At 52.7% G+C, this 27,968-nt stretch overlaps 2 protein-coding genes and 1 pseudogene across 4 annotated transcripts in view; 2 read left to right on the top strand and 1 right to left on the bottom strand.

Moving 5' to 3' along the window:
• The window catches only part of CCDC22 (coiled-coil domain containing 22), a 54,491-nt gene that overhangs the window by 18,698 nt on the left and 7,825 nt on the right, over positions 1-27,968 (bottom strand). The gene's annotated exons all lie outside the window — the stretch shown is intronic.
• Positions 62-628, top strand: LOC116811690 (heat shock protein beta-1-like; annotated as a pseudogene).
• The window catches only part of CACNA1F (calcium voltage-gated channel subunit alpha1 F), a 28,146-nt gene continuing 1,386 nt past the window's right edge, over positions 1,209-27,968 (top strand). Inside the window, exons 1-46 of one of the 3 annotated variants that reach the window (XM_032756947.2) lie at positions 1,209-1,264; positions 2,625-2,874; positions 3,244-3,349; positions 3,562-3,701; positions 3,941-4,083; positions 4,178-4,330; positions 6,142-6,338; positions 6,449-6,552; positions 7,450-7,607; positions 7,874-7,966; positions 8,074-8,167; positions 8,333-8,359; positions 8,473-8,633; positions 9,550-9,775; positions 11,373-11,580; positions 11,671-11,791; positions 11,906-11,987; positions 13,432-13,477; positions 13,983-14,034; positions 14,719-14,866; positions 15,047-15,176; positions 15,555-15,614; positions 15,761-15,867; positions 15,953-16,040; positions 16,490-16,597; positions 16,688-16,740; positions 17,971-18,117; positions 18,955-19,156; positions 19,254-19,412; positions 20,223-20,333; positions 20,590-20,673; positions 21,506-21,526; positions 21,705-21,833; positions 22,189-22,254; positions 22,508-22,599; positions 22,980-23,139; positions 23,369-23,496; positions 23,775-23,871; positions 24,058-24,160; positions 24,413-24,514; positions 24,696-24,826; positions 25,064-25,195; positions 25,768-25,937; positions 27,304-27,411; positions 27,561-27,688; positions 27,793-27,905. In XM_032756947.2, the coding sequence (XP_032612838.1) occupies positions 1,240-1,264; positions 2,625-2,874; positions 3,244-3,349; positions 3,562-3,701; positions 3,941-4,083; positions 4,178-4,330; positions 6,142-6,338; positions 6,449-6,552; positions 7,450-7,607; positions 7,874-7,966; positions 8,074-8,167; positions 8,333-8,359; positions 8,473-8,633; positions 9,550-9,775; positions 11,373-11,580; positions 11,671-11,791; positions 11,906-11,987; positions 13,432-13,477; positions 13,983-14,034; positions 14,719-14,866; positions 15,047-15,176; positions 15,555-15,614; positions 15,761-15,867; positions 15,953-16,040; positions 16,490-16,597; positions 16,688-16,740; positions 17,971-18,117; positions 18,955-19,156; positions 19,254-19,412; positions 20,223-20,333; positions 20,590-20,673; positions 21,506-21,526; positions 21,705-21,833; positions 22,189-22,254; positions 22,508-22,599; positions 22,980-23,139; positions 23,369-23,496; positions 23,775-23,871; positions 24,058-24,160; positions 24,413-24,514; positions 24,696-24,826; positions 25,064-25,195; positions 25,768-25,937; positions 27,304-27,411; positions 27,561-27,688; positions 27,793-27,905 (5,463 nt within the window). In that variant the 5' untranslated portion in view covers positions 1,209-1,239. Of the gene's footprint in view, positions 1,305-2,624; positions 2,875-3,243; positions 3,350-3,561; positions 3,702-3,940; positions 4,084-4,177; positions 4,331-6,141; positions 6,339-6,448; positions 6,553-7,449; positions 7,641-7,873; positions 7,967-8,073; positions 8,168-8,332; positions 8,360-8,472; positions 8,634-9,549; positions 9,776-11,372; positions 11,581-11,670; positions 11,792-11,905; positions 11,988-13,431; positions 13,478-13,982; positions 14,035-14,718; positions 14,867-15,046; positions 15,177-15,554; positions 15,615-15,760; positions 15,868-15,952; positions 16,041-16,489; positions 16,598-16,687; positions 16,741-17,970; positions 18,118-18,954; positions 19,157-19,253; positions 19,413-20,222; positions 20,334-20,589; positions 20,674-21,505; positions 21,527-21,704; positions 21,834-22,188; positions 22,255-22,507; positions 22,600-22,979; positions 23,140-23,368; positions 23,497-23,774; positions 23,872-24,057; positions 24,161-24,412; positions 24,515-24,695; positions 24,827-25,063; positions 25,196-25,767; positions 25,938-27,303; positions 27,412-27,560; positions 27,689-27,792; positions 27,906-27,968 lie in introns of all 3 variants that reach the window. The other 2 variants (XM_032756946.2, XM_032756948.2) reach the window with 2 other exon arrangements.

The raw sequence follows: 27,968 nt of genomic DNA, 5'->3' as shown, positions 1-27,968 counted from the left end.
TTTAAAAAAAAAAAAAAATTGAGGCTTGTCCAAGCAGACGTCCCCAGCAGAGCCAGCCAGCATGACCGAGCGCCACGTCCCCTTCTCGCTCCTGCGGGACCCCAGCTGGGACCCCTTCCGCGACTGGTACCCGCACAGTCGCCTCTTCGACCAGGCCTTCGGGCTGGTCGCAGTGGTTGGGCACCAGCGGCTGGCCCGGCTAGGTGCTCCCCCTGCCCCCGCCGCGGTCGAGAGCCCCGCGGTGGCTGCGCCAGCCTACAGCCACGCGCTCAGCCGGCAGCTCAGCAGCGGGATCTCAGAAAACCGGCCCACAGCGGACCGCTGGCGCGTGTCCCTGGACATCAACCACTTCGCCTCCAACGAGCTAACGGTTAAGACCAAGGATGGCGTGGTGGAGATCACCGGCAAGCACGAGGAGCGGCAGGACGAGCATGGCTACATCTCCCGATACTTCACCAGGAAATACACACTGCCCCCCGGTGTGGACCCCACCAAGGTCTCCTCCTCCCTGTCCCCTGAGGCCCCCATGCCCAAGCTAGCCACGCAGTCCAACGAGATCACCTTGGAGTCACGGGCCCAGCTTGGGGGCCTAGAAGCTGCGAAATCCGACCAGTCTGCAGCCAAGTAAAAGCCTTAGCCCGGATGCCCACCCCGGCTGCCGCCACTAGCCGTGCCCCTGCACCCACCTGTGTGTTCTTTTGATACGTTTATCTTCTGTTGTTCTCAAATAAAGTTCGAAGCAACCCAAAATTTAAAAAAAAAATTAGTTGGGCATGGTAGTGCACACCTGTAGTCCCAGCTACAGAGGCTGAGGCCAGAGGATCACTTGAGCACAGGAATTCAATGCTACTGTGAGCTATGATCACACCACTGCACTCCAGCCTGGGTGACAGAGCAAGACCCTGTCTCTAAAAATAATAATAATAATTGATAATATTTTATCTTTTCTCCATAGAGATATTGCACATATATTAGGTTTTTCCTACATACTTCGAATTCCATATACTATTGGAAAATGACATCGTGTTTCTTATTTTAGTTTGACTGTTTGCTGCAGGTATATACTTGGTAAACATTTCATCTGTTGCCAGGCTCTGGCCTACAAATGTCTCATTTGCACCCCCACCACCACCCTGCCATACGACACTGTTATCGCCCCGCCCTGTGGCCTTAATCCCTCCAAAGCTGGGGGAAGACAGGGGGGTTGTGTGCAGATGGCCCTTCAATCTCGAAAGGAAGATGTCGGCATCTGAAGGTGGGAAAGGTGAGAGAATCCTTCCATCCCTGCAGACCCTTGGAGCAAGGTAGAGCCCCTCCGACCCACTCATTGCCCACCCAGACCCCACCCCCAGAGAGCCTCTAGGGGACAAGAACCACATCACCCTGTTCCCCATCCCAGCCAGCCCCAAACAGCCTCTCTGCCACCAGAGCCCTAACGCTCAGCCTGACGCAGACACCATCCCCCATGGCCTCTCAGCCTCATCCACAGCCTTAGTTCCCAAAGGAAACCCAACCTCAGTCCTGGCTCTGACTCCTAACCAAACGCCCACCTGAAACCTAACACAAACTCTACCAGCCAGAAGGCAAAGCCCTGTTAGAGTCTAAACCCCACCCCAGATACAGACCTAAAGTCACCTAACCTCAACCTCAACCCCGGGATGTCAATACTGTTAGTGATTGCAGTCTCTGACTTTCCGGAAAGTGCACAGACCCTTTAAAAAAAAAAGAGAGAGAGAGAGAAAGAGAGAGAACACATACTTGATGGTGGTAGTAAGCCATGAGGGCTCTAGAGTTAGACTGGGTGTGACTCCCCATTCAGCCACTTCAGCAAGTCACTTAACCTTTTCTTCTCAATTTTCTCATCTGCAAAATGGGAATAACACTATGTGCCAGGTATTCTTTTTATTCTGAACTCATTTAATCCTCATAACACCGCTATATTTTAGGTACTGTTATTATCATCCTTATTATACAGATAAGGAAACTGAGGCTCAAAGAGATTACATAATTTGCCCAAGGCAACACATAGCTACCAAGTGGTAAAGTCAGGATTTAAACTCAGGCAGCTTGTTTCCTCCAAAGCTGGGAATCTTAACCAAGCCAATCTACCGCCCCTCTGAGGCTGAAACGAGACCATGGGAACTGGAAGTGGCCTTAGCTGAAAACCCCAATGCAAAATTCAAGTCCCACTCAAAACTCAACTTCGACCCTAACCTATATCCTAATTCTAATTCCAATTCAAAATACCCAGTCCTAACCCTTAGACAAAACTCCACTCCTACCTATATTTAAACCCCTCCGCACCCTAACCCAAAACCCACCACTCAAATTTAACCTTAAATTCACCCACCCCATGGCAATTTAAACTCTACCCCCAACTTAAACACCAAACCCTACTTCACTTGGAAATGTAATCTCACCTTCACTCCCCTATAAACTCTCACTCTAGCCGTAATCTTAATTCGAACACTCTTACTTCCCAGTCCTTAACCCAGCTACTCCCAGTTCTCCCTAATTTTCCATGCTCTTCTCTCCTTCCTTCAAACAGAGGGACAGGATCAGGTAGGAAGCAGCCACAACTGCCCCAATACCCTGTCCCTCCCTGACGCAGTTTCTCCATATAGACACCACCCCAGAGCCCAGTCCAGCCAATGGGGCAGGCCCTGGTCCCGAATGGGGGCTGTGCCTCGGGCCCCCAGCTGTGGAAGGTGAAAGCAGTGGGGCATCAGGCCTAGGGACCCCTAAGCGAAGAAACCAGCACAGCAAGCACAAGACAGTGGCAGTGGCCAGTGCCCAGCGGTCACCTCGGGCACTCTTCTGCCTCACCCTGGCCAATCCTCTGCGACGGTCCTGCATCAGCATCGTGGAGTGGAAGCATCCTGGAAGGCAGGGGCGGGGCCCAGGGGTAAGGGTCATCAGGGTACCAGGAGTAAAGAATTGGGTCAGGGCTGGAATAGAGGAGGTCTGAGGTCATCAGGGTCAAGAGTCAAGAACTGGACTGGGGGTGGGTTCAGAAAGGCAAAGGTCACCAGGGTTCAAGAGTCAAGGACTGAATCACAGCAAGAGTTGGGGATGGTTAAGGTTTCCAGGAGGGACAAAGTCAAGGCCTTGTCAGGGCAGGGGTCGAGAATGCCAGGACCTGTCACCTTGGGCGTCAAGGGTCAGCACTGGGTGGGAGGTCCCCAAGGGAGTGGGGGGGTTCCAATGCCACTCTGCCAGGGTCCTTGACTGTGTCCACCTGAGGCCCTTCGACATCCTCATCCTGCTGACCATCTTTGCCAACTGCGTGGCCCTGGGAGTTTACATCCCCTTCCCTGAGGACGACTCCAACACTGCCAACCACAACCTGGTAAGGCCCGCCCCGCCTCAGCCAGTTCCCAGCCAGATACAGCCCCAGTAGAGCTCACTCCTTCCAGCCAGACCCCGCCCCCTCTCTGACCCGGATGGCCCTGCCTGGCTCAGCCCCACCCTCGGTCCTGACTATGCTCCCCACTCCCCCGTCAAACCCCGCCTTCAAATAACTCCCCGACTTCCCGCCCCGCCCCCCGGTCCCACCCCCAGGAGCAGGTGGAGTACGTATTCCTGGTGATTTTCACTGTGGAGACGGTGCTCAAGATCGTGGCCTACGGGCTGGTGCTCCACCCCAGCGCCTACATCCGCAATGGCTGGAACCTACTCGACTTCATCATCGTCGTGGTCGGGTGCGCGTCTGCGGGAGGCACCCCACCCTAGTCGCCTTCCTACCGTCAGGCCCGCTGAATTCTGGGCTCAGGAAAGCGACTCTTTCAGACCGCCCCCATTCGGCAGCCAGAATCAAGAATATTATTAAAACCCATTTCTATTTCTAGTTACGGGACTTGTGCTTTTCTGAGAAGGTTAGGGTGGAGGGGGGAATCCCAAGGCCTGACCTCCGCCTCCCTGCCCGGTGCTTCCCCATCAGGCTGTTCAGCGTGCTGCTGGAGCAGGGCCCCGGACGGCCAGGCGACGCCCCGCACACCGGGGGAAAGCCAGGAGGCTTCGATGTGAAGGCATTGAGGGCGTTTCGGGTGCTGCGGCCACTGAGGCTGGTGTCTGGGGTCCCGAGTGAGTGGCACATCCCCCGAGGTCGGAGGTGGAGGGTGGGGATGGGGCTGAGCTGACCCCGCCCTTATTTCTGCCTCCCCCTCCCTCCCCGCAGGCCTGCACATAGTGCTCAATTCCATCATGAAGGCTCTGGTGCCGCTGCTGCACATTGCACTGCTCGTGCTGTTCGTCATCATCATTTATGCCATCATTGGGCTCGAGCTGTTCCTTGGACGAATGCACAAGACGTGCTACTTCCTGGGATCCGGTTAGTCGGCCCGCCCCTCCTAGGCAGAACATGCCCCCTCCTCTGGTTCCTAGATCCAATGCTGCACTCAGGGAAACCCACTGAAATGCACAAGATTCCGCCCCCAGGCTCAGGTTCCATCCCCAGATAACCAAGTCCCACCCATATATTCAAGACTCTGCCCTAAATCAGACTACAACCCCACCTCGCTAATAGTTCCGCCCCATCACAAGACTGTACCCACAGGCTAAGGTCCTGCCCCGCACTTAAGACTTAAGTGCAAGTGCCCTGCCCTTAAGACAAGACTCTGCGCCTGTAATCCCAGCACTTTGGGAGGCCGAGGCGGGCAGATCACGAGGTCAGGAGACCATCCTGGCTAACGCGGTGAAACCCCGCCTCTACTAAAAAAAATACAAAAAATTAGCCGGGCGTGGTGGCGGGCGCCTGTAGTCCCAGCTACTCGGGAGGCTGAGGCAGGAGAATGGCGTGAACCTGAGGCTGAGGCAGGAGAATGGCGTGAACGTGGGAGGCGGAGCTTGCAGTGAGCCGAGATACGCCACTGCACTCCAGCCTGGGCGACAGAGCAAGACTCCGTCTCAAAACAAAAACAAACAAACAAAAAAAAAACCCATAAAAAATAAAAACAAAAAAACCCTGCACCTTGGCTCGCGCCTGTATTCCCGGCATTTGGGAGGCCAAGGCGGGAGGATCACTTGAGCCCAGGAGTTCGCGACCAGCCTGTGCAAAATAGTGAGATCCAGTCTCCAAAAAAATAATAATAACAAATAAAAACAATTTTAAAAAACTTTATCCTCGGCTGGGCGCCATGGCTCACGCCTGTAATCCCAGCACTTTGGGAGGCCGAGGCAGATGGATCACTTGAGGTCAGGAGTTCGAGACCAGCCTGGCCAACATAGTGAAACCCCATCTCTACTAAAAATACAAAATTGAGCCGGGCGTGGTGGTGCATGTCTGTAATCCCAGCTACTCGGGAGGCTGAGGCATGAGAATCACTTGAGCCTGGGAGAAGGAGGTTGCAGTGAGCTGAGATCGGATCACACCACTGCACTCCAGCCTGGGCGACGGAGGGAGACTCAGTCTCAAGAACAAAACAAAAACAAAAACAAACCAAAAAAAGCTTTATTCTCTACCACTGGTCTCATACACTTAGACCATTTACCCAGTCCCCAGCCCATGCCTTGCCCCTCCCCTATTTTCAAGAGACGAGTCCAAATTCACATGACTCCGCCCCCAGGCTCTTGCCTCATTGTTATTTACCAGACTCCACGCCAGGATTTAAATCCCTGTTGGTGGGATCCCTAGCTTCCCAGTGGTTCAGAACACGGAGCTCGCAGGGTTCTGCCCTAGAAGTGGAGCTAAGTGTTGCCTTAGAAAAATCTAGGACTGCCCAGGCACGGTGGCTCACGCCTGTAATCCCAGCACTTTGGGAGGCCGAGGCGGGCGGATCACAAGGTCAGCAGTTTGAGACCAGCCTGACCAATATGGTGAAACCCCGTCTCTACTAAAAATACAAAAAAAAATTAGCCAGGCATTGTGGCACACGCCGGTAATCCCAGCTACTCAGGAGGCTGAGGCAGGAGAATTGCTTGAACCCGGGAGGCGGAAGTTGCGGTGAGCCGAGATCGTACCACTGCACTCCAGCCTGGGCGACAGAGGGAGACTCTGTCTCAGAAAAAAAAAAAAAAAGAAAGAAAGAAAAAGAAAAGAAAAATCTAGGACCCAAGTCGAGCTTCCTAAGTGGGCGGGGCTTCAGGGTGGCAGCGACTGAGAGTGGGCCTGCTTCGAAGCCCCAAGCTCCAGTCTTCCTGCAGACATGGAAGCGGAGGAGGACCCATCGCCCTGTGCGTCTTCGGGATCGGGGCGTGCGTGCACGCTGAACCAGACTGAGTGCCGCGGGCGCTGGCCAGGGCCCAATGGAGGCATCACCAACTTTGACAACTTCTTCTTCGCCATGCTGACAGTTTTCCAGTGCGTCACCATGGAAGGCTGGACCGATGTGCTCTACTGGGTGAGGTGGACTGTGGGCACAGAGCTCAAAGGCTGCACCTGCCTTTCCTCCCTGACACTCACGCAGGAGTGTCTGCCTACCCTGAGGGATGCATGCCTTTCTCTCCCCAGATGCAAGATGCCATGGGGTATGAACTGCCCTGGGTGTACTTTGTGAGCCTTGTCATCTTTGGGTCCTTCTTCGTCCTCAACCTTGTGCTTGGCGTCCTGAGTGGGTGAGGGACCTACTTCCCACCCCTCAACCACTGCCCGCTTCTTTGTGCCTGGCAAACTCCTAGGCATCCTTCAAAACCCATCTGAAATACTTCTTCATTCAATCATGAGCATCTATTGTACGTGAGGCACCATTTTAGGAATGGAACAAAAGACAAAAATCTCTGCCTTCCTGGTATTACATTCTGATGGGGAGAGACAGAAAGTAGCAACATATGCAATAAAATAAGTGTGTGCATTTATATATTGGCACACACATATATGTAGTGTTTTATATGGAATGTGTACTGTGGAAATAAAGGAAAGATAAAAGATAAGAATGGAGAGATCTTGAGATTATAAATAGGGATGTCAGGAAAGGCTGTCTTGACAAGGTGTTATTTGAGTAAAAATGTGAAAGAGGCCAGGTGCAGTGGCTCATGCCTGTAATCCTAGCACTATGGGAAGCCAAGGCAGGAGGATGGCTCGAGGTCAGGAGTTCGAGACCAGCCTGGGCAACATAGTGAGACCTCATCTCTACAAAAAATGAACAAAAATAGCTGGGCATGGTGGCGCACACCTGTAGTCCTAGCTACTCAGGAAGCTGAGGTGGGAGGATCACTTGAGCCCAGGAGGTCGAAGCTGCGGTGAGCTATGATCACAGCACTGCACTCCACCCTGAGTGATAGAGTGAGACCCTGTATCTGGGGAAAAGGGAAAAAAAAGAGATGAGGTGGGTGCAACATGTGGTTATCTGAGGGAAAAGCATTCCAAGCAAAGAGAATGGTCAGTGCAAAGGCCCTGAGGCTAGAATGTGCTTGGCATATTCAAATTTAGCTAGGAGGCTAGTGTGGCTGGAGTGATGAAAGCAAGGTGTTCAGATTGGCTCCTCCCCCCAGCCCTCTATCCTCCTCCCTCAGGGAGTTCTCCAAGGAGAGAGAGAAAGCGAAAGCTCGCGGGGACTTCCAGAAGCAACGGGAGAAGCAGCAGATGGAGGAGGACCTGCGGGGCTACCTGGACTGGATCACTCAAGCCGAAGAGCTGGACATGGAGGACCCCTCCGCCGATGGCAACCTTGGTTCTATGGCTGAAGAGGGCCGGGAGGGCCATCATAGGCAACTCCAATCTGGCCATTCCCTGCATACCTTAGATGTGGTCTGCCCTCCTGAGACCCACCCAGGCCTGATCTGCAACAACTCTAGCCCCAGCCCCCAAGTTATGGCTCAAAATGCAGAATCAAGACCAGCCTCAGCTATAAAGACTCCAAATGACACCCCTACCCTAGACATGGCCCTAACCCTGCCCCCAGTATGTCCTCCCTAATTGTCCTTTCTCTCCCTGCAGGGCCACAGCTGGCCGAGCTGACCAATAGGAGACGTGGACGTCTGCGCTGGTTCAGTCATTCTACTCGCTCCACACACTCCACCAGCAGCCATGGTGGGGGTCCAGCCAGGCTGGGGTGGGGGTGGGTAGGCAGAGGTGAAAGCCAAAGGTTGGACCTCGGGGTATTCAGGTCCTGACCACTATCCCCACCTTGCCTACAGCCAGCCTCCCAGCCAGTGACACTGGTTCCATGACAGAGACCCAAGGCGATGAGGATGAGGAGGAGGGGGCTCTGGCCAGCTGTACACGCTGTCTGTGAGGGCCCCCAGCCCTTGACCCAGCCCAGAAGCCAGTCCAAACCCTGACTCTAGTCCTTTCTTTAGCCTCAAGCCTCGACCTCAGTCCTTGACCTCTGACCCCAGCCACTGACACCCCTTCTGCCCTTTATGACACCCACCTCCCATCCCCCTTCTTTTTCAGAAACAAGATCATGAAAACCAGGGTCTGGTGAGTTGGGAAAGTTGTGTGAATCCTTGACTCCATGACTTTGAAACCCCCAACCTCCAAGCCAGGGCAGGCTTAGGTAGGTGATCTCAGCCTGTGGGCTCCCCTTCCCCCAGCCGCCGCCTCCGCCGAGCCAACCGGGTCCTTCGGGCACGCTGCCGTCGGGCTGTGAAGTCTAATGCCTGCTACTGGGCTGTGCTATTGCTCGTCTTCCTCAACACGCTCACCATCGCCTCTGAGCACCACGGGCAGCCTGTGTGGCTCACCCAGATCCAGGGTACACCCCCAGCCTGCCAGTCGTCTCCCCTAGCTTCCTATTCTTTCTACCCCAGAAGCTTAAATCCAGGACCTCTAGGGCGCCTCAGCCCCCAAGACACTGCCTTCCCCCCTACTCAAATAAATCCAGAGCTCTTAGCCTGTCCCATCCCACCTTGTAGCTTATACAGGTAGCACTTGCTTTCTCAGCACTTTCTCAGCACCTTTCTTTATGTGTACTGACAATTTCTTCACCACAACCTTATGCAAATTAAATACTAAGGCATAGAACACTGAGCACCAAGGCACTGAGGGTTTAAGCGACTAATCTTGGGACCCAGCTAGTGAGTGGCAGAGCCAGAATTAGAACCCAGGCAGCCTGGCTCCAGAATCCAGGCTCTTATCATCACACTGTCTGGAAAAGTTCTCCACATCTGCAAAATGAAGATGATAGATAGTAGTATCCACTTCATGAGGCAGCGAAGAGGAATGAATGATGTAAAGTGAAAAGTGCTTAGGACATTGTATGGCCCACCATATAGCTAACACTTTATAAGTGTCAGCTCTTACTACTATTCATTATAATCTCAGCCCCAGCCTGAATACTGAGCACATTTCTAACCCATAACCCACAAACCAGCTCCGGTCCCAAAGAAACCCTAGACTGTAACTCTACTTGTGAATTTGGGTCTTCTGGATTCATAGGCGCTGACTCTGGCCCCCACCCCGACTCTGCCCCTCATCCCCATCTCCAAGCCCCTCAGAACTTCACCTACTCTGACCTACAAACTCACCCCAATCCCTAGCCCTAAGCCTTCCCTCAGCCAGCACCTGGTCTGATACCAGCTACCCCGGGTCACCCCACGGTCCCTAGTTACCTCCCCACATGTCACCACGGAAACTGGCCAGCCCGATCATCCCTGCCCCTCTCCCCACAGAGTATGCCAACAAAGTGTTGCTCTGTCTGTTCACGGTGGAGATGCTTCTCAAGTTGTATGGTCTGGGCCCCTCTGCCTATGTCTCTTCCTTCTTCAACCGCTTTGACTGCTTTGTGGTCTGTGGGGGCATCCTAGAGACCACCTTGGTGGAGGTGGGCGCCATGCAGCCCTTGGGCATCTCAGTGCTCCGATGTGTGCGCCTCCTCAGGATCTTTAAGGTCACCAGGTTTGTATTAGGGGAGGGGGAAGACTAGGGCCCCAAACACAGCCTCAGCGCCCCCACCCAAGCTCCAATGATAACTTCATCTGCTTCACCATTCATTGAGCAGACATCCATTGAGTGCCTGCTATGTGCCAGGCACCCTACCAAGCCCTAGGGAAACACCAGGAATCAAAGCAGACACAAGTTCCTGTCATCATCCACTGGGGAGAATGTCTACTCCATTTCCATTGCCTTCCTCAACCTCAACTCCTGCTCTAATGTTTTTCCCCAACCCTGTCTCCGATTTCAATGCCATACTCATTCCCAGCCCAAACCCCATCCCAACCCCCAACGACAATACCATCTCTGATCCCAACCCCCAATCACCAGTCACCTATGAGCCCATTTACAACCCTAACACCCATTCCCAAGCCCAACCCCACCTCCCACCTTATCCCTAACTCCCAGCCCCATCCCTGTCACTAACCACCAACCATAATAGCATCCTCAATCCCCAAAGAGAACTCCCACGTCCCTAACCCTTAACTATCACCCTATCTTCAACTGCAACTCCATTTCCAGCCTCAGCCCCAGTCTCATCCCATCCCCTCCTCTATCCCAGCCCTCAACCACAACTTATCCTTAACTCCATCCCCAACCCCAAACACATCACAACCCCATCCCCAACACCAGGCCCAGTCCCAACCTGAAATCCAATTCTAGCTTCACCAACTTCCATTAAATCTCCATCCTAGGCTGGACGTGGTGGCTCACGCCTGTAATCCCAGCACTTTGGGAGGCTGAGGCGGGTGGATCACGAGGTCAGGAGTTCAAGACCAGCCTGGCCAACATAGTGAAACCCCGTCTCTACTAAAAATACAAAAAAATTAGCCGGGCGTGGTGGCAAGTGACTGTAGTCCCAGCTACTCGGGAGGCTGAGGCAGGAGAATCGCTTGAACCTGGAAGGTGGAGGTTGCAGTGAGCCGAGATTGTGCCACTGCACTCCACCTTGGGCAACACACAGTGAGACTTCATCAAAAAAAAAAAAAAAAGAAAAGAAAAAAACCCTCCATCCTAACCTCATCTCCCAGTCTCCCATTACACCCCAACACCAAGCTTCCCCTACCTCTTTACTTCTTTTTTTTTTTTTTTTTTAAGACGGAGTCTCTGCCTATTACCCAGGCTGCAGTGCAGGGCAATCCTGGCTCACTGCAAGCTCCGCCTCCCGGGTTTAAGCGATTCTCCTGCCTCAGCCTCCTGAGTAGCTGGGACTACAGGCACCTGCCACCATGCCCGGCAAATTTTTTTTGCATTTTTAGTAGAGATGGGGTTTTGCCATGTTAGCCAGGATGGTCTCGATCTCATGGCCTCATGATCCACACGCTTCGGCCTCCCAAAGTGCTGGGATTACAGGCGTGAGCCACCACAGGGCCCAGCCTCCCCCACTTCTTACTCTCATCTCACTCCAACTCCAAAATCATTTCTAACCCTGACACCAAAGCCTATTTGAGCCCAACCTGCCGAGGTGCATCTCAAGCTGGAACCCTGCCCTGGCTCCTGATGCTCCAGCCATGTCCAGTAGACATGGCATCGACCCTGTCCCCTCCCATTTCTGCTGCAGACACTGGGCTTCTCTGAGCAATCTGGTGGCATCCCTGCTCAATTCAATGAAATCCATCGCATCCTTGCTGCTTCTCCTCTTCCTCTTCATCATTATCTTCTCCCTGCTTGGCATGCAGCTGTTTGGGGGCAAGTTCAACTTTGACCAGACCCACACCAAGCGAAGCACCTTTGACACATTCCCCCAGGCCCTCCTCACTGTCTTTCAGGTGGGAGCTGGAGACCATGGGATGGGTGGGTCGGGGAGACCCTGGAGTTGGAGGGGGTCCAAGAGCTCCACGGTGACTTCCCACCCCCAGATCCTGACAGGCGAGGACTGGAACGTGGTCATGTATGATGGTATCATGGCATATGGTGGTCCCTTCTTCCCAGGAATGCTGGTGTGCATCTATTTCATCATTCTCTTCATCTGTGGCAACTGTATCCTTGGAGCTTTTTGGGGCTGGATGATGGTGGAGTGGGGGTGGGTAGGGGGACCTGGGTGGCCTATAGGCAGGGTGCTTCTCCATCCTTTGCAGCCTAAGCTCATCCCAGACATCCTGTTGAATGTGTTTCTTGCCATTGCTGTGGACAACCTGGCCAGTGGAGATGCAGGCACTGCCAAGGACAAGGACGGGTGAGATCTGGCTTCACCCCTAACACAGTCTCTCTCTGGGATCCCTGACTGGGAACCCCTCAGACACCCCCACTACCAGAGATGCCTCTAGTCACCCTGATAATCCCCATCTCCAGATACCATCTGCCAGTCCTCATTCATTCAACATGCATCTATTGAGTGCCTACTGTGTGCCAGGTCCCGTTCTAGATGCTGAGGAGACAACAGGGGTCAAGGCAGACAGAGTCCTTGCCTTCATGGAACTAACATTCTAGTTGAGGAAGGCAAGAAAAATATAAACAAATGAATATATATGTTAATAATATGTAATAAAGAGAAATAAAACAGAATGAAAGGATAGCAAGAAATGAAGATTTCTCTTTGGGGTTAAGGTTGGCAAGGAAGGTCTCTGTGAGGAAGTGACATTTCACCAGAGACCTGAATGAAGTGAGGGAGTGAGCCATGCAAATATCTGGGGGAAGAGTATTCAAGGAAGGGGAGTGGCAAGTGCAAAGGTCCTGGGGCGCTAATGTTCTTAGCACTTTTTTTGTGTTCTGAGATGGAGTCTCACTCTTGTCGCCCAGGCTGGAGCGCAGTGGTGCTATCTCAGCTCACTGCAACCTCCGTCACCCAGGTTCAAGCAATTCTCCTGCCTCAACCTCCTGAGTAGCTGGGATTACAGACATACACCACCATGCCCAGCTAAATTTTTTTGTATTTTTAGTAGAGACGGGGTTTCACCATGTTGGCAAGGCTGGTCTTGAACTCCTAACCTCAGGTGATCCACCCGCCTCAGCCTCCCAAAGTGCTGAGATTACAGGCGTGAGCCACCGCACCTGACCACATTCTTAGCACTTTCAAAAAATACCAGCAATGCCCGGGTGCAGTGGCTCATGCCTGTAATCCCAGCACTTTGGGAGGCCGAGGAGGGTGGATCACCTGAGGTTAGGAGTTCGAGGCCAGCCTGGCCAACATGGTGAAACCCCAGCTCTACTAAAAATACAAAAGAAAATTAGCTGGACAAGTTCGCTTGAACCCAGGAGATGGAGGTTGCAGTGAGCCAATATCGCACCACTGCCCTCTAGCCTGAGCAATAGAGTGAGACTCCATCTCAAAAAAATAAAAATAAAAACAGTGAGGCTGGAATGGAGTGAGGAAGGAGAAGAGTGGTATGGAGTGAAGGTCAGTGGAGGAAATGGGGGGCCAGATTGAGGGCATTCTGGGCCAGGGTGAGGACTGTAGTTTTTCCTGAATTAAGGAATCGTGGGAGGGTTGTGGGCAGAGTTGGGATGTCCCAGACAGGGTTTAACAGGCTCCCTCTGGCTGCTTTGAGAACAGACTGTTGGGAGGGGCAGTGGGGAAGAGCGGAAGCAAGAAAGTTCTATGGGACCCAAGAAAGGTCTGTTCTGACTGTAGTGATCCCCCTTAGCCCATCTGCAGCAATCACCCCTATTTCCTCGCACAGGGAGAAGAGCAGTGAGAAGGACCTCCCACAGGAGAATGAAGGCCTGGTGAGTTAGATGCCTGGGCACTGTCTGCAACTCCCACTCCCACCACTACCTGTCTATGTGTGCATATCTGGTTTGTTGTTGTTGTTTTATTTTGAGATAGAGTCTCACTCTGTCACCCAGGCTGGAGTGCAGTGGTGCCATCTCGGCTCACTGCAACCTCCGCCTCCTGGGTCCAAGAGATTCTCCTGCCTAAGCCTCCCAAGTAGCTGGGATTTACAGGCATGCACCACCACACTCGGCTAATTTTTGTTATTTTTGAAAGAGACAGGGTTTCACCATGTTGGCCAGGCTGGTCTCGAACTCCTGACCTCAAGTGATCCACCTGCCTCACCCTCCCAAAGTGCTGGGATTACAAGCGTGAGCCACTGCGCCCAGCCATGTGCATGTCTTTAACCTTCATCCTCTGCCTATTCATTCCCCTATTATTACATTTCTTCCATGCCTCCCATGTGTCCATTCCCTGTGTCTCCCTCACCATTGATGACTCCCGTCTTCCTGTCCTCAGGTGCCTGGTGTGGAGAAAGAGGAAGAGGAGGGTGCAAGGAGGGAAGGAGCAGGCAAGTGGGCAGGGCCAGGTGGAGCAAGTGTGGGACCCTGGGGAAAGAGCTCAGGCAGACAGCTCCTGACCCCTGAGACCCTCCTCTCCAGAGATCAGCCTTTCCCAAGATCATCCTGAAAATAACAGATTTGGTATGTGGTCAGCAACATTTGGGAACATTGAGGTTAAAGAAGAGAAACGCAGCCTGGGCAACATAGCAAGACCCCATCTCTAAAAAAAAATTAATTAGCCAAGCATGATGATGCAAGCCTGTAGTCCCAGTTACTCAGGAGGCTAAGGTAGGAGGATTGCTTGAGCCCAGGAGTTCAAGGTTGCAGTAAGCCATGATGGCACCACTGAAGTCCAGCCTGGGGGAGCAGAGTGAGACCCTATCTCTAAAGAAAAGCAAGAAGAGAAACACGTTTTGTTTACTGCTGAACTTCTCAGAGCCTTTATTATAAAATAGTCTGTATATACAACATTCATTCAACACACATTTACTGAGCTCCTACTGTGTCCCAGGCACTGTTCTAAGTGCTGCAGACATAGCAGCGTACAAAACAGACTAAAATACCTTCCTGGAGGAGCTGACATTCTAGCAGGGAAATGGGGAGAATTGACCATGTGGCAAACACTGTTCTGGGTGCTTTACATCAACTTGCTCAATTAATTTTTTTTTTTTTTTGCTTTTCTCTGGTGCCAGACATGGAAGAAGAGGAGGAGGAGGAGGAAGAGGAAGAAGAGGAAGAGGGTACAGGGGGTGTGGAACTCCTGCAGGAAGTTGTACCCAAGGAGAAAGTGGTACCCATCCCTGAGGGCAGCGCCTTCTTCTGCCTCAGCCAAACCAACCCGTGAGTGCCGGAAGTGGCAGGGGGTGAGGCAGGAGGGGCTAGGGCAGGTGGAGGAGCATGGAGCAGCCAAGGTGGGAGTGGGGGCATGGGTGTTGTGTCAGGGCCAGAGCTGTATCCCTTGGAATCCCTGAACAATTCTGTGGTCCTGAGTTCTGACCATGGCCCACTCCCTCTCCACAGGCTGAGGAAGGGCTGCCACACCCTCATCCACCATCATGTCTTCACCAATCTTATCCTGGTGTTCATCATCCTCAGCAGCGTGTCCCTGGCCGCTGAGGACCCCATCCGAGCCCACTCCTTCCGCAACCATGTGAGCCTTTGGCTGGGAGCTAGGAGCTGAGGGGACACTCCCAGGGGTGTCCTAGTGGGCACAAGCTGGGTCAGGGTGGAGATAAGGAGAAAAGCCCTAGGTGAGCCGAGAGGGGCTCATTAATGGCAGCTGATGCAGTGCCAGTCTTTACAGTATGTGCAACACACGGGGAAGCACCAGGGAGGAGATCAATATTTGACCGAGGAGGAAGCTGTGCTCAGGGAGGTTAAGCAGGCCAAAGGCGCCCATGTAGCTGGGTAGAGGCAGAAGAGTCCAAATTTGAACCCTAATCTTTCTGATGGCCAAGCCTTTTGAGAAGTCACCTAGGATACCCCTCAGCCGTGACTCAGTGGCTCCCCGCTCTTTCTCACACCCCAGATTCTGGGTTACTTCGATTATGCCTTCACCTCCATTTTTACTGTGGAGATTCTACTAAAGGTGACTAATGGGACCCCAGTCCTACCCTCAGTTGCCCCGGCACTCTCCCCACCGGTCCTTGCAGTCCACCTCTCCTGTCCCCATCCCCACCTCCCCCAACCCCCACCATCCCCAGGTCTGAGTCTAGCCTTATGTCCTGTCCCCAGATGACAGTGTTTGGGGCCTTCCTGCACCGCGGCTCTTTCTGCCGTAGCTGGTTTAATATGTTGGATCTGCTGGTGGTCAGTGTGTCCCTCATCTCCTTTGGCATCCAGTAAGTGACAGCTCCCCAGCAGCCCCATTCCTCTCACAGCCAGGGCCCAGCCAGGGCCAATGCCTGGGGATTGCCCCTTCCCCAGCTCCAGCGCCATCTCGGTGGTGAAGATTCTGCGAGTACTCCGAGTACTGCGGCCCCTCCGAGCCATCAACAGGGCCAAGGGACTCAAGGTAACCCCACCCCACCCAAACCCACAGGACCCAGGCCCTGCCCTGCCCGTGGGGCCAGGATCACTGATCAAACTGACCATTTGCACGGATGCATGACCATACGGCCTGGACCTGACACATAAATACACATCTCTGACCACTAGTCATGTGGCCTGACCCATGTTCCTTCCAAGTGACCATATGTTTCTACCAGTGGCCACATTTCTCAGACCCAGCTCCCTGACAGGTGGCCACAGATCCCCACCCGGCAAACACTTATTCCTGGTGGATGCCCACACGTCTCTAGCCCATAACACTGCCTCTTGAACACATGTTGCTAACCATACATCCCTGACCCATCACCACATGTCCCCAGCCCAAGTCCCTGAGCTGTATCTATGATCAGAGTCCCTGCCCCATGACCACTGTGGCCTGTAGTGTTCAGTAGCCATATGCTTGGGTGCCCGCAGCATGTGGTGCAGTGTGTATTTGTGGCCATCCGGACCATCGGGAACATCATGATTGTCACCACACTTCTGCAATTTATGTTCGCCTGCATCGGGGTGCAGCTCTTCAAGGTGGGGCAAACACTGGAGGGAATGCCAGGCAGGGGTCTGGGCGGGAGCGTGATGAAGGGTGAACCTACTTGACAGACATCCTCCCTACAGGGGAAATTCTACACCTGCACGGACGAGGCCAAACACACCCCTCAAGAATGCAAGTGAGTGCCCAAGACCCTGCCCTCCATGGAGCTCAGGACCCCTTCCAAAGACTTTAGAGGCCCTAGATCTCACCAAGGCCCAAAGATAATGGTCCCAGAATTGTCCCAAGAACTGCAGAGGCCCCCAGATCTCACCAAGTCTTCAGAGGTCCACCTGATAGCTCCCCCAAATCCCTCTCCACATTCCCCAAGTGACCTACATTCCACTCCAGACCCCTTAGCAATCACCACCCCCACCCTGAGCCCCCAGCTTCCATCTTGAGACTTCTGTAGAGGGTAGTAGTTAAAAGCCTGGGCTGTGAAGTCAGACATTACTGGTTCAAATCCACTTCATGAGACTTAGTTACAATTCTTAAACTTACTCAGTTCCATTTCACTCAACTGAAAAACGGGGCTAAACAGTGCTATCTCACAAGGCTGTTGTGAAGAGTAAATGAGCTACTACATGGAAAATGTACTTTGTACAATGTAAAGTTGCTACACAGAAAACCTAGCTTGGGCCGGGCGCTGTGGCTCATGCCTGTAATCCCAGCACTTTGGGAGGCCAAGGCAGGCAGATCACCTGAGGTTTGGAGTTCGACACCAGCCTAGCCAGCATGGTGAAACCCCGTCTCTACTAAAAATACAAAAATTAGCTGGGCTTGGAGTTGTGCGCCTGTAATCCCAGCTACTCGGGAAGATGAGGAGGGAGAATCGCTTGAACCCGGGAGGCAGAGGTTGCAGTGAGCCGAGATCATGCCACTGCACTCCAGCCCGGGGCAGAGTCTTTTTTGAGACTCTGTCTCAAAAAAAAAAAAAAAAGAGAAGAAAAGAAAAGAAAAAGAAAATCTAGCTCAGTGCCTGGCATATAGTTAGTGCTAATAAACGTTGGCTATTATTCATTTTACTTTTTCCTGGTGGGCGATGATGAGGATGATAATGGTGATGACGAAATGATGCCAACTATGTGCCAGACACTAGTCTCATTTATTGACTTGTGACATTTATTAATCCTTGTAACAAGCCAGGAAATCAATTCTGCTATTATCTTTATTTCTTAGAATGGGGAAACAGAAGCACAGAAACGGTAAATGTGCAAGGTCACCCAGCCAGGACATGGAGGGACAGGATTTGAACCCAGACCATATTGCTCCACCACTATGTCCTGCTGCCTCCATGCTGGAGACCCCAGACCCTTTCCCCAGTTCCTCACCCCTCCTCACCTATCTAACCTGTTTGCAACAACCACAGGGGCTCCTTCCTGGTGTACCCGGATGGAGACGTGTCACGGCCCCTGGTCCGGGAGCGGCTCTGGGTCAACAGTGATTTCAACTTTGACAATGTCCTTTCAGCCATGATGGCCCTGTTCACTGTCTCCACCTTTGAAGGCTGGCCTGCGTGAGGGACAGGGCCCTGGGGTTATCAGGGGATAAGGCAGGGGTCTCTGCAGGATTGGGTTGGGATCTCCTGGGAATGGGTGGGAGTGTACCTTGGGGATGTGACGAAGGTCTTTCGAGACTGGATAGGGTTTTCTGGAGAGTGGTGGGTGTATCAGAGGACTGTAGAGGTGGGGTTCCGAGAAGCTGGGTGGGGGTTCTTTGGGGACTTGAGTGAGGGGTCTCCAGGAATTGGACAGGGGTCTCTAAGGGACTAGGTAGCTAGATAGAAGCCTAGAAAGGATTGGAGATGGTTTGGAGGGACAGAGTGGAGGTCTGAGGGGACTGGGATTGGTCTCTGAAGAGATGAAGCAGGGATTCAGGGATTTCTAGAAAGCTGTGCAGGTCTTTGGGATACTCATTGTGGGGCTCTGTGGGGAGATGGAGTGGGGATTCAAGTTGATGGGACAGGGATAAATTTACAGATCGTTGGGGGCTTGTGTGGAAGTTCTGGGGAGGTGCATGGGGGTCTCCAGGTGGTTGGAGAAGGGGATTTGAAGGTCTGTGGAAACTTAGGGGATTTCTGGGTCTTTGAGGTTCTCAATGGAGATTCTCTGGAGGACTCTATGGGGGTTTCTGAGGGCATGAGACAGAGGATTTGGACTCTTTGAGGGCCTGGCAGGGGTCTCTTAGAGTATGTATGGAGGTCCCAGGTGGTTAGGTCAGGAGATTTAGGGGTCTTTGGGGTGCCAGGCAGGAAACTCTGGGGTGTCTGTGATAAGTAGACTGGGGGCAGGTCTGAGGGGGCTGGGATATCCCGTCACCTGCCCCCACCTCTACCCCCCTCTGGCTCCCACAGACTGCTATACAAGGCCATCGATGCATATGCAGAGGACCACGGCCCCATCTATAATTACCGTGTGGAGATCTCAGTGTTCTTCATTGTCTACATCATCATCATTGCATTCTTCATGATGAACATCTTCGTGGGCTTTGTCATCATCACTTTCCGTGCCCAGGGCGAGCAGGAGTACCAAAACTGTGAGCTGGACAAGAACCAGGTGACCTCTGACCCCTGACCCCCTATGGATGGTCACCAACCCTTCCCTCCTTGCCTCAGGACCCCACTGCTCATTCATGCCCTGCCCTGGTATGCAGCGTCAATGTGTGGAATATGCCCTCAAGGCCCAGCCACTCCGCCGTTACATCCCCAAGAACCCGCATCAGTATCGTGTGTGGGCCACTGTGAACTCTGCTGCCTTCGAGTACCTGATGTTCCTGCTCATCCTGCTCAACACAGTTGCCCTAGCCATGCAGGTCTGAGATCCCTGCCTGACCCCCGCCAGACTCCTGACCCTATTATCTCTACATAATCCCTTGGGAACCGTTAGGAACACTTAGGCTGCAAATAACAAACCCCCTGCCAACTAACAGCAACTTAAGCTATAAATACTTTTGCCACATTTCTTCAAGTCTATGGCCAGTACTTGTAAGTTGCATCCTGATTTCGGAGATGTAAGAATGTGAAAAAAAAAAGTGGCCAGTGGCCATTGTAAGTTGCCATTTATTATAAAATGCACCCCAATTTCAGAGATTCTAAAATGTAAAAAGATGTGCGTCCTGGAGTCAATGAACTGTGGTAATTACCTCATGAATTGAGAAGCGCAGAGGTAGGCTGCTTGTTCATTGTTCATCCGGGACCCATGCTCTATCTTTCTGCTTCACCATTCTTAGCAAGTTGGCATTCATTCTCATGATTGTTGTTTCATGGTCACAGCTCCAGGCATCAAAACCACACTCAAGGCAGGGAGAGTTGCACCTGGGGCTTCTCCTTATTTGATCCTTTCATCGGAAAGCAAAATTTGTTTTACAGAAGCTGCTAACCAACAACAGATTTATGTTGATGTCTCATTAGTCAACCTGGCCTTGCCTAGCTACAAGAAAAGCTAGAAATCAAGAACTAAACTTTCCAGTATCCATAATGGGAGGCAGACAGTGCAAGGGGTTTGACCAATACACAGTGTGATCAAGTCCCCAGACTCGCCTCAGCCCAGGCCAGGGAATATTTGGTTGGGTGTGGGGGCATCTCTGCCTCAGGCTCCATCTCAACCTGATTTTCTCCTGCAGCACTATGAGCAGACTGCTCCCTTCAACTATGCCATGGACATCCTCAACATGGTCTTCACTGGCCTCTTCACTATTGAGATGGTGCTCAAAATCATCGCCTTCAAGCCCAAGGTGGCCCCCCTGCTCTAGCCCCACCCACCAGTGGATGAATTCCCTGGGAGTGGAGCTCATTGCAGAGCTCTGGGGTTGGGGATGCGGGCAGCAACCAGGGAGTGTGAGTCTAGGGAGTGAGAGGGACTCAGGTGCAGGCCCATCGTGTGATCCAAGCCAAGCCCTGCCCCGCTCCGGTGCCCCCTACTACTACTGGCCCCCTACCCTGACTTGCGAGCTTTGAGAAGACAGGGTACTGCTTTTTTCCTGCTTGCAGCATTACTTCACTGACGCCTGGAACACGTTTGACGCTCTTATTGTGGTGGGCAGCGTAGTGGATATTGCCGTCACTGAAGTCAATGTGAGAACTGGCCTTTCCACTAATCCACTCTCGCCCTATACACCTTCCCTCACCTCTGTCCTGGGGCTCCCTTTCACGTGGGTAGGTGGCTCCCACGCACATCCTCCCTACTCCTGGAGACTCAGTGCTTCTCATTCTAGCTCTGTCTCTTCTGAGTCCCTGTTGGGTTCAGCCAAAGTCCCCCTCTACCAGCTTTCTCATTCCATTTTGTAACTTATCTACTGGCTCCACCATCTCCTGAAATGCCTCTCCTGTTATTTCTGTTATCTCTTTCATTGCCTCTACATCCCCCATCCATTGGCTCCGTCATGTCCACTGACTCCTGCTTTGGCTCCATCTTTTCTGATGACTTCATTGGCTTCATTTCTCCACCAACTTCATCGTCTCTGACACTGGCTCTTTCATGGCTCTGTCATCACCACTGACTATATCATTGGCTCCATCACCTCCATTGGGTACTACATGGTTCTGTCACTTCAACTGACAACGCTGCTGGTTCCCTGTCTCCATCACTGGCTTCTCCATTGGCTCCTCCATCGGTTCTCTCATCTCCATCATCTCTATGACACCACTGGTTCCATCATTTCCTCTATTGGCTCCAACGTCTCTGATCCGTCACCTCCTTTACTCTCTCCTCTCCCTTCCATTCCCATTACTCACTTTTTCCACAACCATCCTAATCCACTAACCACATAAACTTTCCCATTGTCCCCTGTATAATGACCCCACCATCACCCCCTATATCTGCTCCATCATTTCTCGCCTTGTTCATTTGGGCCTATGATGTCATCATCTCCCGTATCACCTTTTTCTTGGCCATATCTCCCTCCAGAATGGTGGCCACCTTGGCGAGGTAGCCCACCCTAATAACAGGGACTCTCTGCTTCTTTTCCCATGTCCCTCTGTCCCTCCATCCCTCCGGATTACCCTGGGGCCTGAGTGATTTGGGTACTGGGAGGGCCAAAGCATGAGATAGGGAGATAGCCGGAGTAAATGCAAACTGGGCATCCCTACTGCACCCCTCACCCCAGAGCTCTGAGGACAGCTCCCGCATTTCCATTACCTTCTTTCGCCTCTTCCGAGTCATGCGGCTGGTCAAGCTTCTCAGTAAGGGTGAAGGTATCCGCACATTGCTCTGGACATTCATCAAGTCCTTCCAGGTAATCCCCTGCCCCATCCCTTTGACCATACCTCGCCCCCATTTCACACTTCTCAGCCTGCCCCTTTACCACCCTCAGAACTACATCTCCCAACATGCCATGCCCATTTCCAAATTATTATTCCAATTTTCTCTCTTTTCTGGGCTCTCAATTTCCAACACACTGGTCTCACTGACCTTACTCTATCTACTTAACACTATGTTCACATTTGAGAGACACCACAGTCCTCGGCACTTTGGAGATGGACTGCATCTCCCAGTAGGCTCAGGCCAGGGAAAGCAGTGCATTCTGGGGCATATAGTTCTTTGCCTGAGCCTGTGCATCTATTCTCTGCCCCCCTCCCCCATCCCTATAGGCCTTGCCCTATGTGGCTCTTCTCATCGCAATGATATTCTTCATCTATGCCGTCATTGGCATGCAGGCAAGTGGGGACCCTAGGAAGCATCCCTTAGACACTCCTCTGCTGGCAGGGGATGGGTTAAGAATAGCCCCAAAGTAGGGGTGGCAGGTAGATAGACAAGCTGGACAGCCCTGGGTCAATCTACACATCTGTGAAATGAGATCAGCAGTGATGCCCTGTTTGTCAGGGTTATGAGGCTCCTTTAGGTATTAGGAGGTGTGAAATGGGTGGGGCATGGGTTCACCCCACTGACACAGCATTGATGTGTCCACAGATGTTCGGCAAGGTGGCTCTTCAGGATGGCACACAGATAAACCGAAACAACAACTTCCAGACCTTTCCACAGGCTGTGCTGCTTCTGTTCAGGTGACATCTACTCACTCCCCTGCCACCTTATGCCCGTGGGTGCCCACACACCCTCTCTGAGCCCCAGACTGCTTGAGCTATGGGAATAACATGGCAGCATGAGGCTCCATACAGCCCGAGATGTTTCCTGGCTATGATGTGAGGAGTCTGTTAGAGTATTCTAGCCTCAGCCATTTTCTTTCTGGCTGTAAGACGCATCCCCTTCTCAGGTCATCAACATGGCCACACTGGCTGTTAAAATATTGAAATGTTATCTGTGTCAGATGTAGCCCCTGGTGAGAAGTAGGTCATCTCCTCATTCCCCAGTCCTCCCCCAACTCCATTTACCATGACTTCATAGCCTCCCCTTCAGGATGCTACCCCTGTGTGACCCCTACCAGGTGTGCCACTGGTGAGGCATGGCAGGAGATAATGCTTGCCAGCCTTCCCGGAAATCGGTGTGATCCTGAGTCTGACTTCGGCCCTGGTGAAGAGTTCACCTGTGGTAGCAATTTTGCCATCGCCTATTTCATCAGCTTCTTCATGCTCTGTGCCTTCCTGGTGAGAACCATTTCCTCACAACCACCACCACCGTCACGGGGGCTGGCCCTGAAGGGCTCAGGGATGTGACGTGGGCAGCCCAGATCTTCATAGTGGGTGAGAGGGCTGGTCTGATGACAAGATCAACCCAGAGACTCATGACCATGTAAGCCCACCCCAGCCTCCCACCATCCCTCCATGACAGTGTTCTGCCCTTCACCTAACTGCTCCCCTGCTCACTGGCCCACAGATCATAAATCTCTTTGTGGCTGTGATCATGGACAACTTTGATTATCTCACCAGAGATTGGTCCATCCTGGGCCCCCATCACCTTGATGAATTCAAGAGGATCTGGTCTGAATATGATCCTGGGGCCAAGTATGCCCTCTATACCCTTACCTAGAATCCAGGGGACAATGCACTGCCCTACACAGTCCCCTAGCCCCCAAACCTCTGACCACTGCATCCCATTACCCAGTCAATAGAAGCCCCAAAGTTTCCACTGCCCCGTCCTCTGCCCTCTCTGACTGCCCTCCAGTTCTTCCCTGGCGAGCTCTGGGGTATTGGTGGGAGGAGGTAGTGATAAGCTGGTGGGGCCTTGAGAAAGGGCTAGTGGGGGCATCGCCAATCCAGTGGTACCTCCCCACCTCCTCCAGGGGCCACATCAAACACTTGGATGTGGTTGCCCTGCTGAGACGTATCCAGCCCCCTCTGGGATTCGGGAAGCTGTGCCCACACAGAGTGGCCTGCAAGGTCTGTGCACCTGCCCACCCCCAGGCCCCTGAGAGAACTGTCTATCGCATGGCAAGAGTGGGAAGGGATCTGCCTTGGGTGGGGAGGGGTGTTCGATCGCATCCTCAGAAGTTTCTGCCCCTTGACATTCGTTCCTGCATACCCGGCATTTTCCCAGAGTGGGTTTCATGTCTCTGGTGTTCGCAGAGACTTGTGGCAATGAACATGCCCCTCAACTCAGATGGGACGGTGACATTCAACGCCACACTCTTTGCCCTGGTCCGGACATCCCTGAAGATCAAAACAGAAGGTGCAGGGGAGGGGCAGGAGTGGGATCGTTCCTGGGGAGGGTGCAAGGAGCAAACTCATTGAATCATGGGCCCCACTCCTAGCTCTGAACCTCAAAATGGGTGACCGGATTCTCCAGGCATGTTCCCCCCCCGTCCAATGGGGGCGGTGTGCATCTGCGGTAGCAGCTTGTGAAGTCCCCCCTCCAACAGTGAGGGGGCAGCTGTGGAGGTTCTTCCTATTGGCTCATGCCCCACATCCTCCTCCAACGCAGGGAACCTGGAGCAAGCCAACCAGGAGCTGCGGATTGTCATCAAAAAGATCTGGAAGCGGATGAAACAGAAGCTGCTAGATGAGGTCATCCCCCCACCAGACGGTGAGCTATCCCCGCCCCAGTTCCCCGCGCCAGCCCCTGAATGGCAGATGATCGCTCTCCACCACAAAACCAGCGCTGGGCAGAGGGCGAGGGGAAGTCCATGCTGATGGGTAGAGAGGTAGCGAGGCGGGCTGGGTCAGAGGGCCCCTATGTGATCTTGCCTTCTCTCGCTTGCCCCTAGAGGAGGAGGTCACCGTGGGCAAATTCTACGCTACATTTCTGATCCAGGACTATTTCCGCAAATTCCGGCGGAGGAAAGAAAAAGGGCTACTAGGCAACGAGGCCGCCCCTAGCACCTCCTCCGCCCTTCAGGTCTTCGGGGCAGGGCCTAGTGCGGATGGGCATGTGTGGCAGTGCTGTGGCTGAGGCTGACCCCCATTTTGATCTTGTGAAACCCATGTCACAGATAAGGAAACTGAGGCCCCAGGCCTCACAGAGGGCCAGGGTGGCTGAAGGACTCCTTCCCCCACCCTACCCGCCTGCATGGGAAACAGACAGGGAAAGTTCAGACCCTGAGCTGCCTGCTTACCTATTTCTCCACCCCCACAGGCTGGTCTGCGGAGCCTGCAGGACTTGGGTCCTGAGATGCGGCAGGCCCTCACCTGTGACACAGAGGAGGAGGAAGAAGAGGGACAGGAGGGAGTGGAGGAGGAAGATGAGAAGGACTTGGAAACTAACAAAGTGGGGTCAAGTTTCACTCTCCCAGGAACTTGATTGTAAAATACTTCGTCAATCCCCTGAGTGATTTTGACACTGCTTCTGGGAAGAAGCTCCCCCAGAGAAGCCCCCTCTGCAATAGAAAAATATTTATTTGAGGCTGGGAGCGGTGGCTCATGCCTATAATCCCAGCACTTTGGGAGTCCAAGGTGGGAGGATTGCTTGAACCCTAGGGTTCAAGACCAGTCCTGGCAAGATAGTGAAACCGCCTCTCTACAAAAAAATTTAAAAATTAGCTAGGAGTGGTGGTGCAAGCCTGTAGTCCCAGCTACTTGGGAGGCTGAGGCGGGAGGATTGCTTGAACCTGGGAGGTTGAGGCCACAGTGAGCTGTGATCATGCCACTGCACTCCTGCCTGGTGACAGAACAAGACCCTATCGCAAATATTTATTTATTTACTTATTTATTTATTTGATATTTACCACTGCTGTTGGAGGGCAAGGCCCACATTCATGGACCTGTTGGGGAGACACGCTATATGACCAAATGACTTAGCCACAAAGTGGATGCAACACTCAGTCCTGTGACTCTCCACAGGCCACGATGGTCTCCCAGCCCCCAACTCGCCGGGGCTCCAGGATTTCTGTGTCTCTGCCTGTCGGGGACAGACTTCCAGATTCACTCTCCTTTGGGCCCAGTGATGATGACAGGGGGACTCCCACCTCCAGTCAGCCCAGTGTGCCCCAGGCTGGATCCAACACCCACAGGTATTGTCAAGTGTCTGGAGGTAGATTGTGAGGGAGGGCAAGGACTAGACACTGGATGGAGGCAATTCAGGAGGCAGGAAGTTGAGGGGGGTGGGAGGGAGGGCCTAGAGGCCTTCAAGCAGAAATTTGGGAAGAATGGAGGTGTTTCAAGGGCTCAGGTAAGAATAGAGGGTGATAAGAGATTCATATGAGAAAGGCAATACAAAGGTTTAATGCAAAAAGCACATTATGTGAAACCAAGAGTTTCAGTTCAAATTCTGGCTCTGCCATTTGCTAAGTGACCTTGGGCTAGTCACATTTTTTTTTTTTTTTTGAGACAGAGTCCCGCTCTGTCTCCTAGGCTGGAGTGCAGTGGCAGTGGCACGATTTCGGCTCACTGCAACCTCTGCCTCCCGGGTTCAAGCGATTCGTACTGGATTACAGGCAACATAATCTGGGTAATTTTTTTTTTTTTTTTTTTTTTTTGTTTTTAATAGAGACGGGTTTGCCATGTTCCTGACCTCAGGTGATCTGCCCACCTCAGCCTCCCAAAGTGCTGGGATTACAAGCTTGAGCCACCATGCCCCGCCTAGTCACTTCGTTTCTATGACCCTCAGTTTCCTCACCTGTTTAAGAGGGATGATAAAGCACTTCACAAGGATAAAGAAAGGATGAAATGAGGTAATGCATGTCAAGCACTTAGCTTTTAGACAATACATAAGCAGACAAAAGAAAAATTTTAAAAAAAATTTCAGAGCGTCTAGCTTGCCTAGGCATGGTGGCTCACACTCGTAATCCCAGCACTTTGGGAGGCCAAGGTGGGAGGATCGCTTGAGCCCAGGAGTACAAGACCAGCCTGCACAACACAATGAGACCCCGTCCATACAAAAAATAAAAAAATAGCTGAGCATGGTGGTGCATGCCTGTAGTCCCAGCTACTTGGGAGGCTGAGGTAGGAGGATAAATTGAGTCTGGGAGGTTGAGGCTGCAGTGAGCTGAGATCATGCCCCTGCACTCCAGCCTAAGTGACAGAGTAAGACCTCATCTCAGAAAATAAAAAATAGAAATCAAAAAATAAAGTGCCTAGCTTTTACAGGCTCCCCCCACTCCCAATACATGCCCAGTTTTGTGTTCAAGGTGTCTCTCTACAAGTCAACTTTGATTTTTTTGAAACTTTCGGTCCTTCTAATGAGATAAACATCTATTAAACAAAAGCCCATGGTCACTTTAAAATGGTTAATGGTTAATTTTATGTGACTTGTCCTCAACAAAAAAATCCAAAAGCCCAGTGTTTCTGTAAGGGTTGGGGCATGGGATGAGAGGAACCAGGGGTCCAGAGCCACATACTGAGGGATCTGGTCTGCCTAACGTGCCTCCCTTTCCCCAGGAGAGGCTCTGGGGCTCTCATTTTCACCATCCCAGAAGAAGGAAATTCTCAACCCAAGGGAACCAAAGGGCAAAACAAGCCCGATGAGGATGAGGAAGTTCCTGATCGGTACACTGGCCATGCCACTTGGGATGAACCCACGAGCTGGGGTGGGGGAGGGGTGGGAACTGGGTCGGGGAGGACTGTTGGTGCCCCATTTCCCAGGCCCAGGTCCAGGCCCAGACCCAAGTTCACCCCCAGCCCTCCCACCCACACAGGCTCTCCTACCTAGATGAGCAGGCAGGGACTCCCCCGTGCCCAGTCCTTTTGCCACCTCACAGAGCTCAGAGATACATGGATGGGCACCTTGTACCACGCCGCCGTCTGCTGCCCCCCACACCTGCAGGTGAGAGCAGGGATGGATCCAAGGGGCCCCCACGGGCCTGCAGGACAGAGATCTGGGGAAGCACTGACATTGCTATTTGCCCCTGGTGCCCCACCCACCCCCAGGTCGGAAGCCCTCCTTCACCATCCAGTGTCTGCAGCGCCAGGGCAGTTGTGAGGATTTACCCATCCCAGGCATCTATCATCGTGGGCGAAATTCAGGGCCCAATAGGGCTCAGGTGAGGCTGTGGAGGTGGTGCTGGGATCTGGGGTCTGGAGAGATGGGGCAGCCTAGGCTGAAT

Source organism: Hylobates moloch, unplaced genomic scaffold, assembly GCF_009828535.3.
Source record: "Hylobates moloch isolate HMO894 unplaced genomic scaffold, HMol_V3 SCAFFOLD_7, whole genome shotgun sequence".
Lineage (NCBI taxonomy): Eukaryota > Metazoa > Chordata > Mammalia > Primates > Hylobatidae > Hylobates > Hylobates moloch.
Note: the sequence above shows the minus strand (reverse complement) of the source record. Positions and strands in the feature narration are given on the sequence as shown.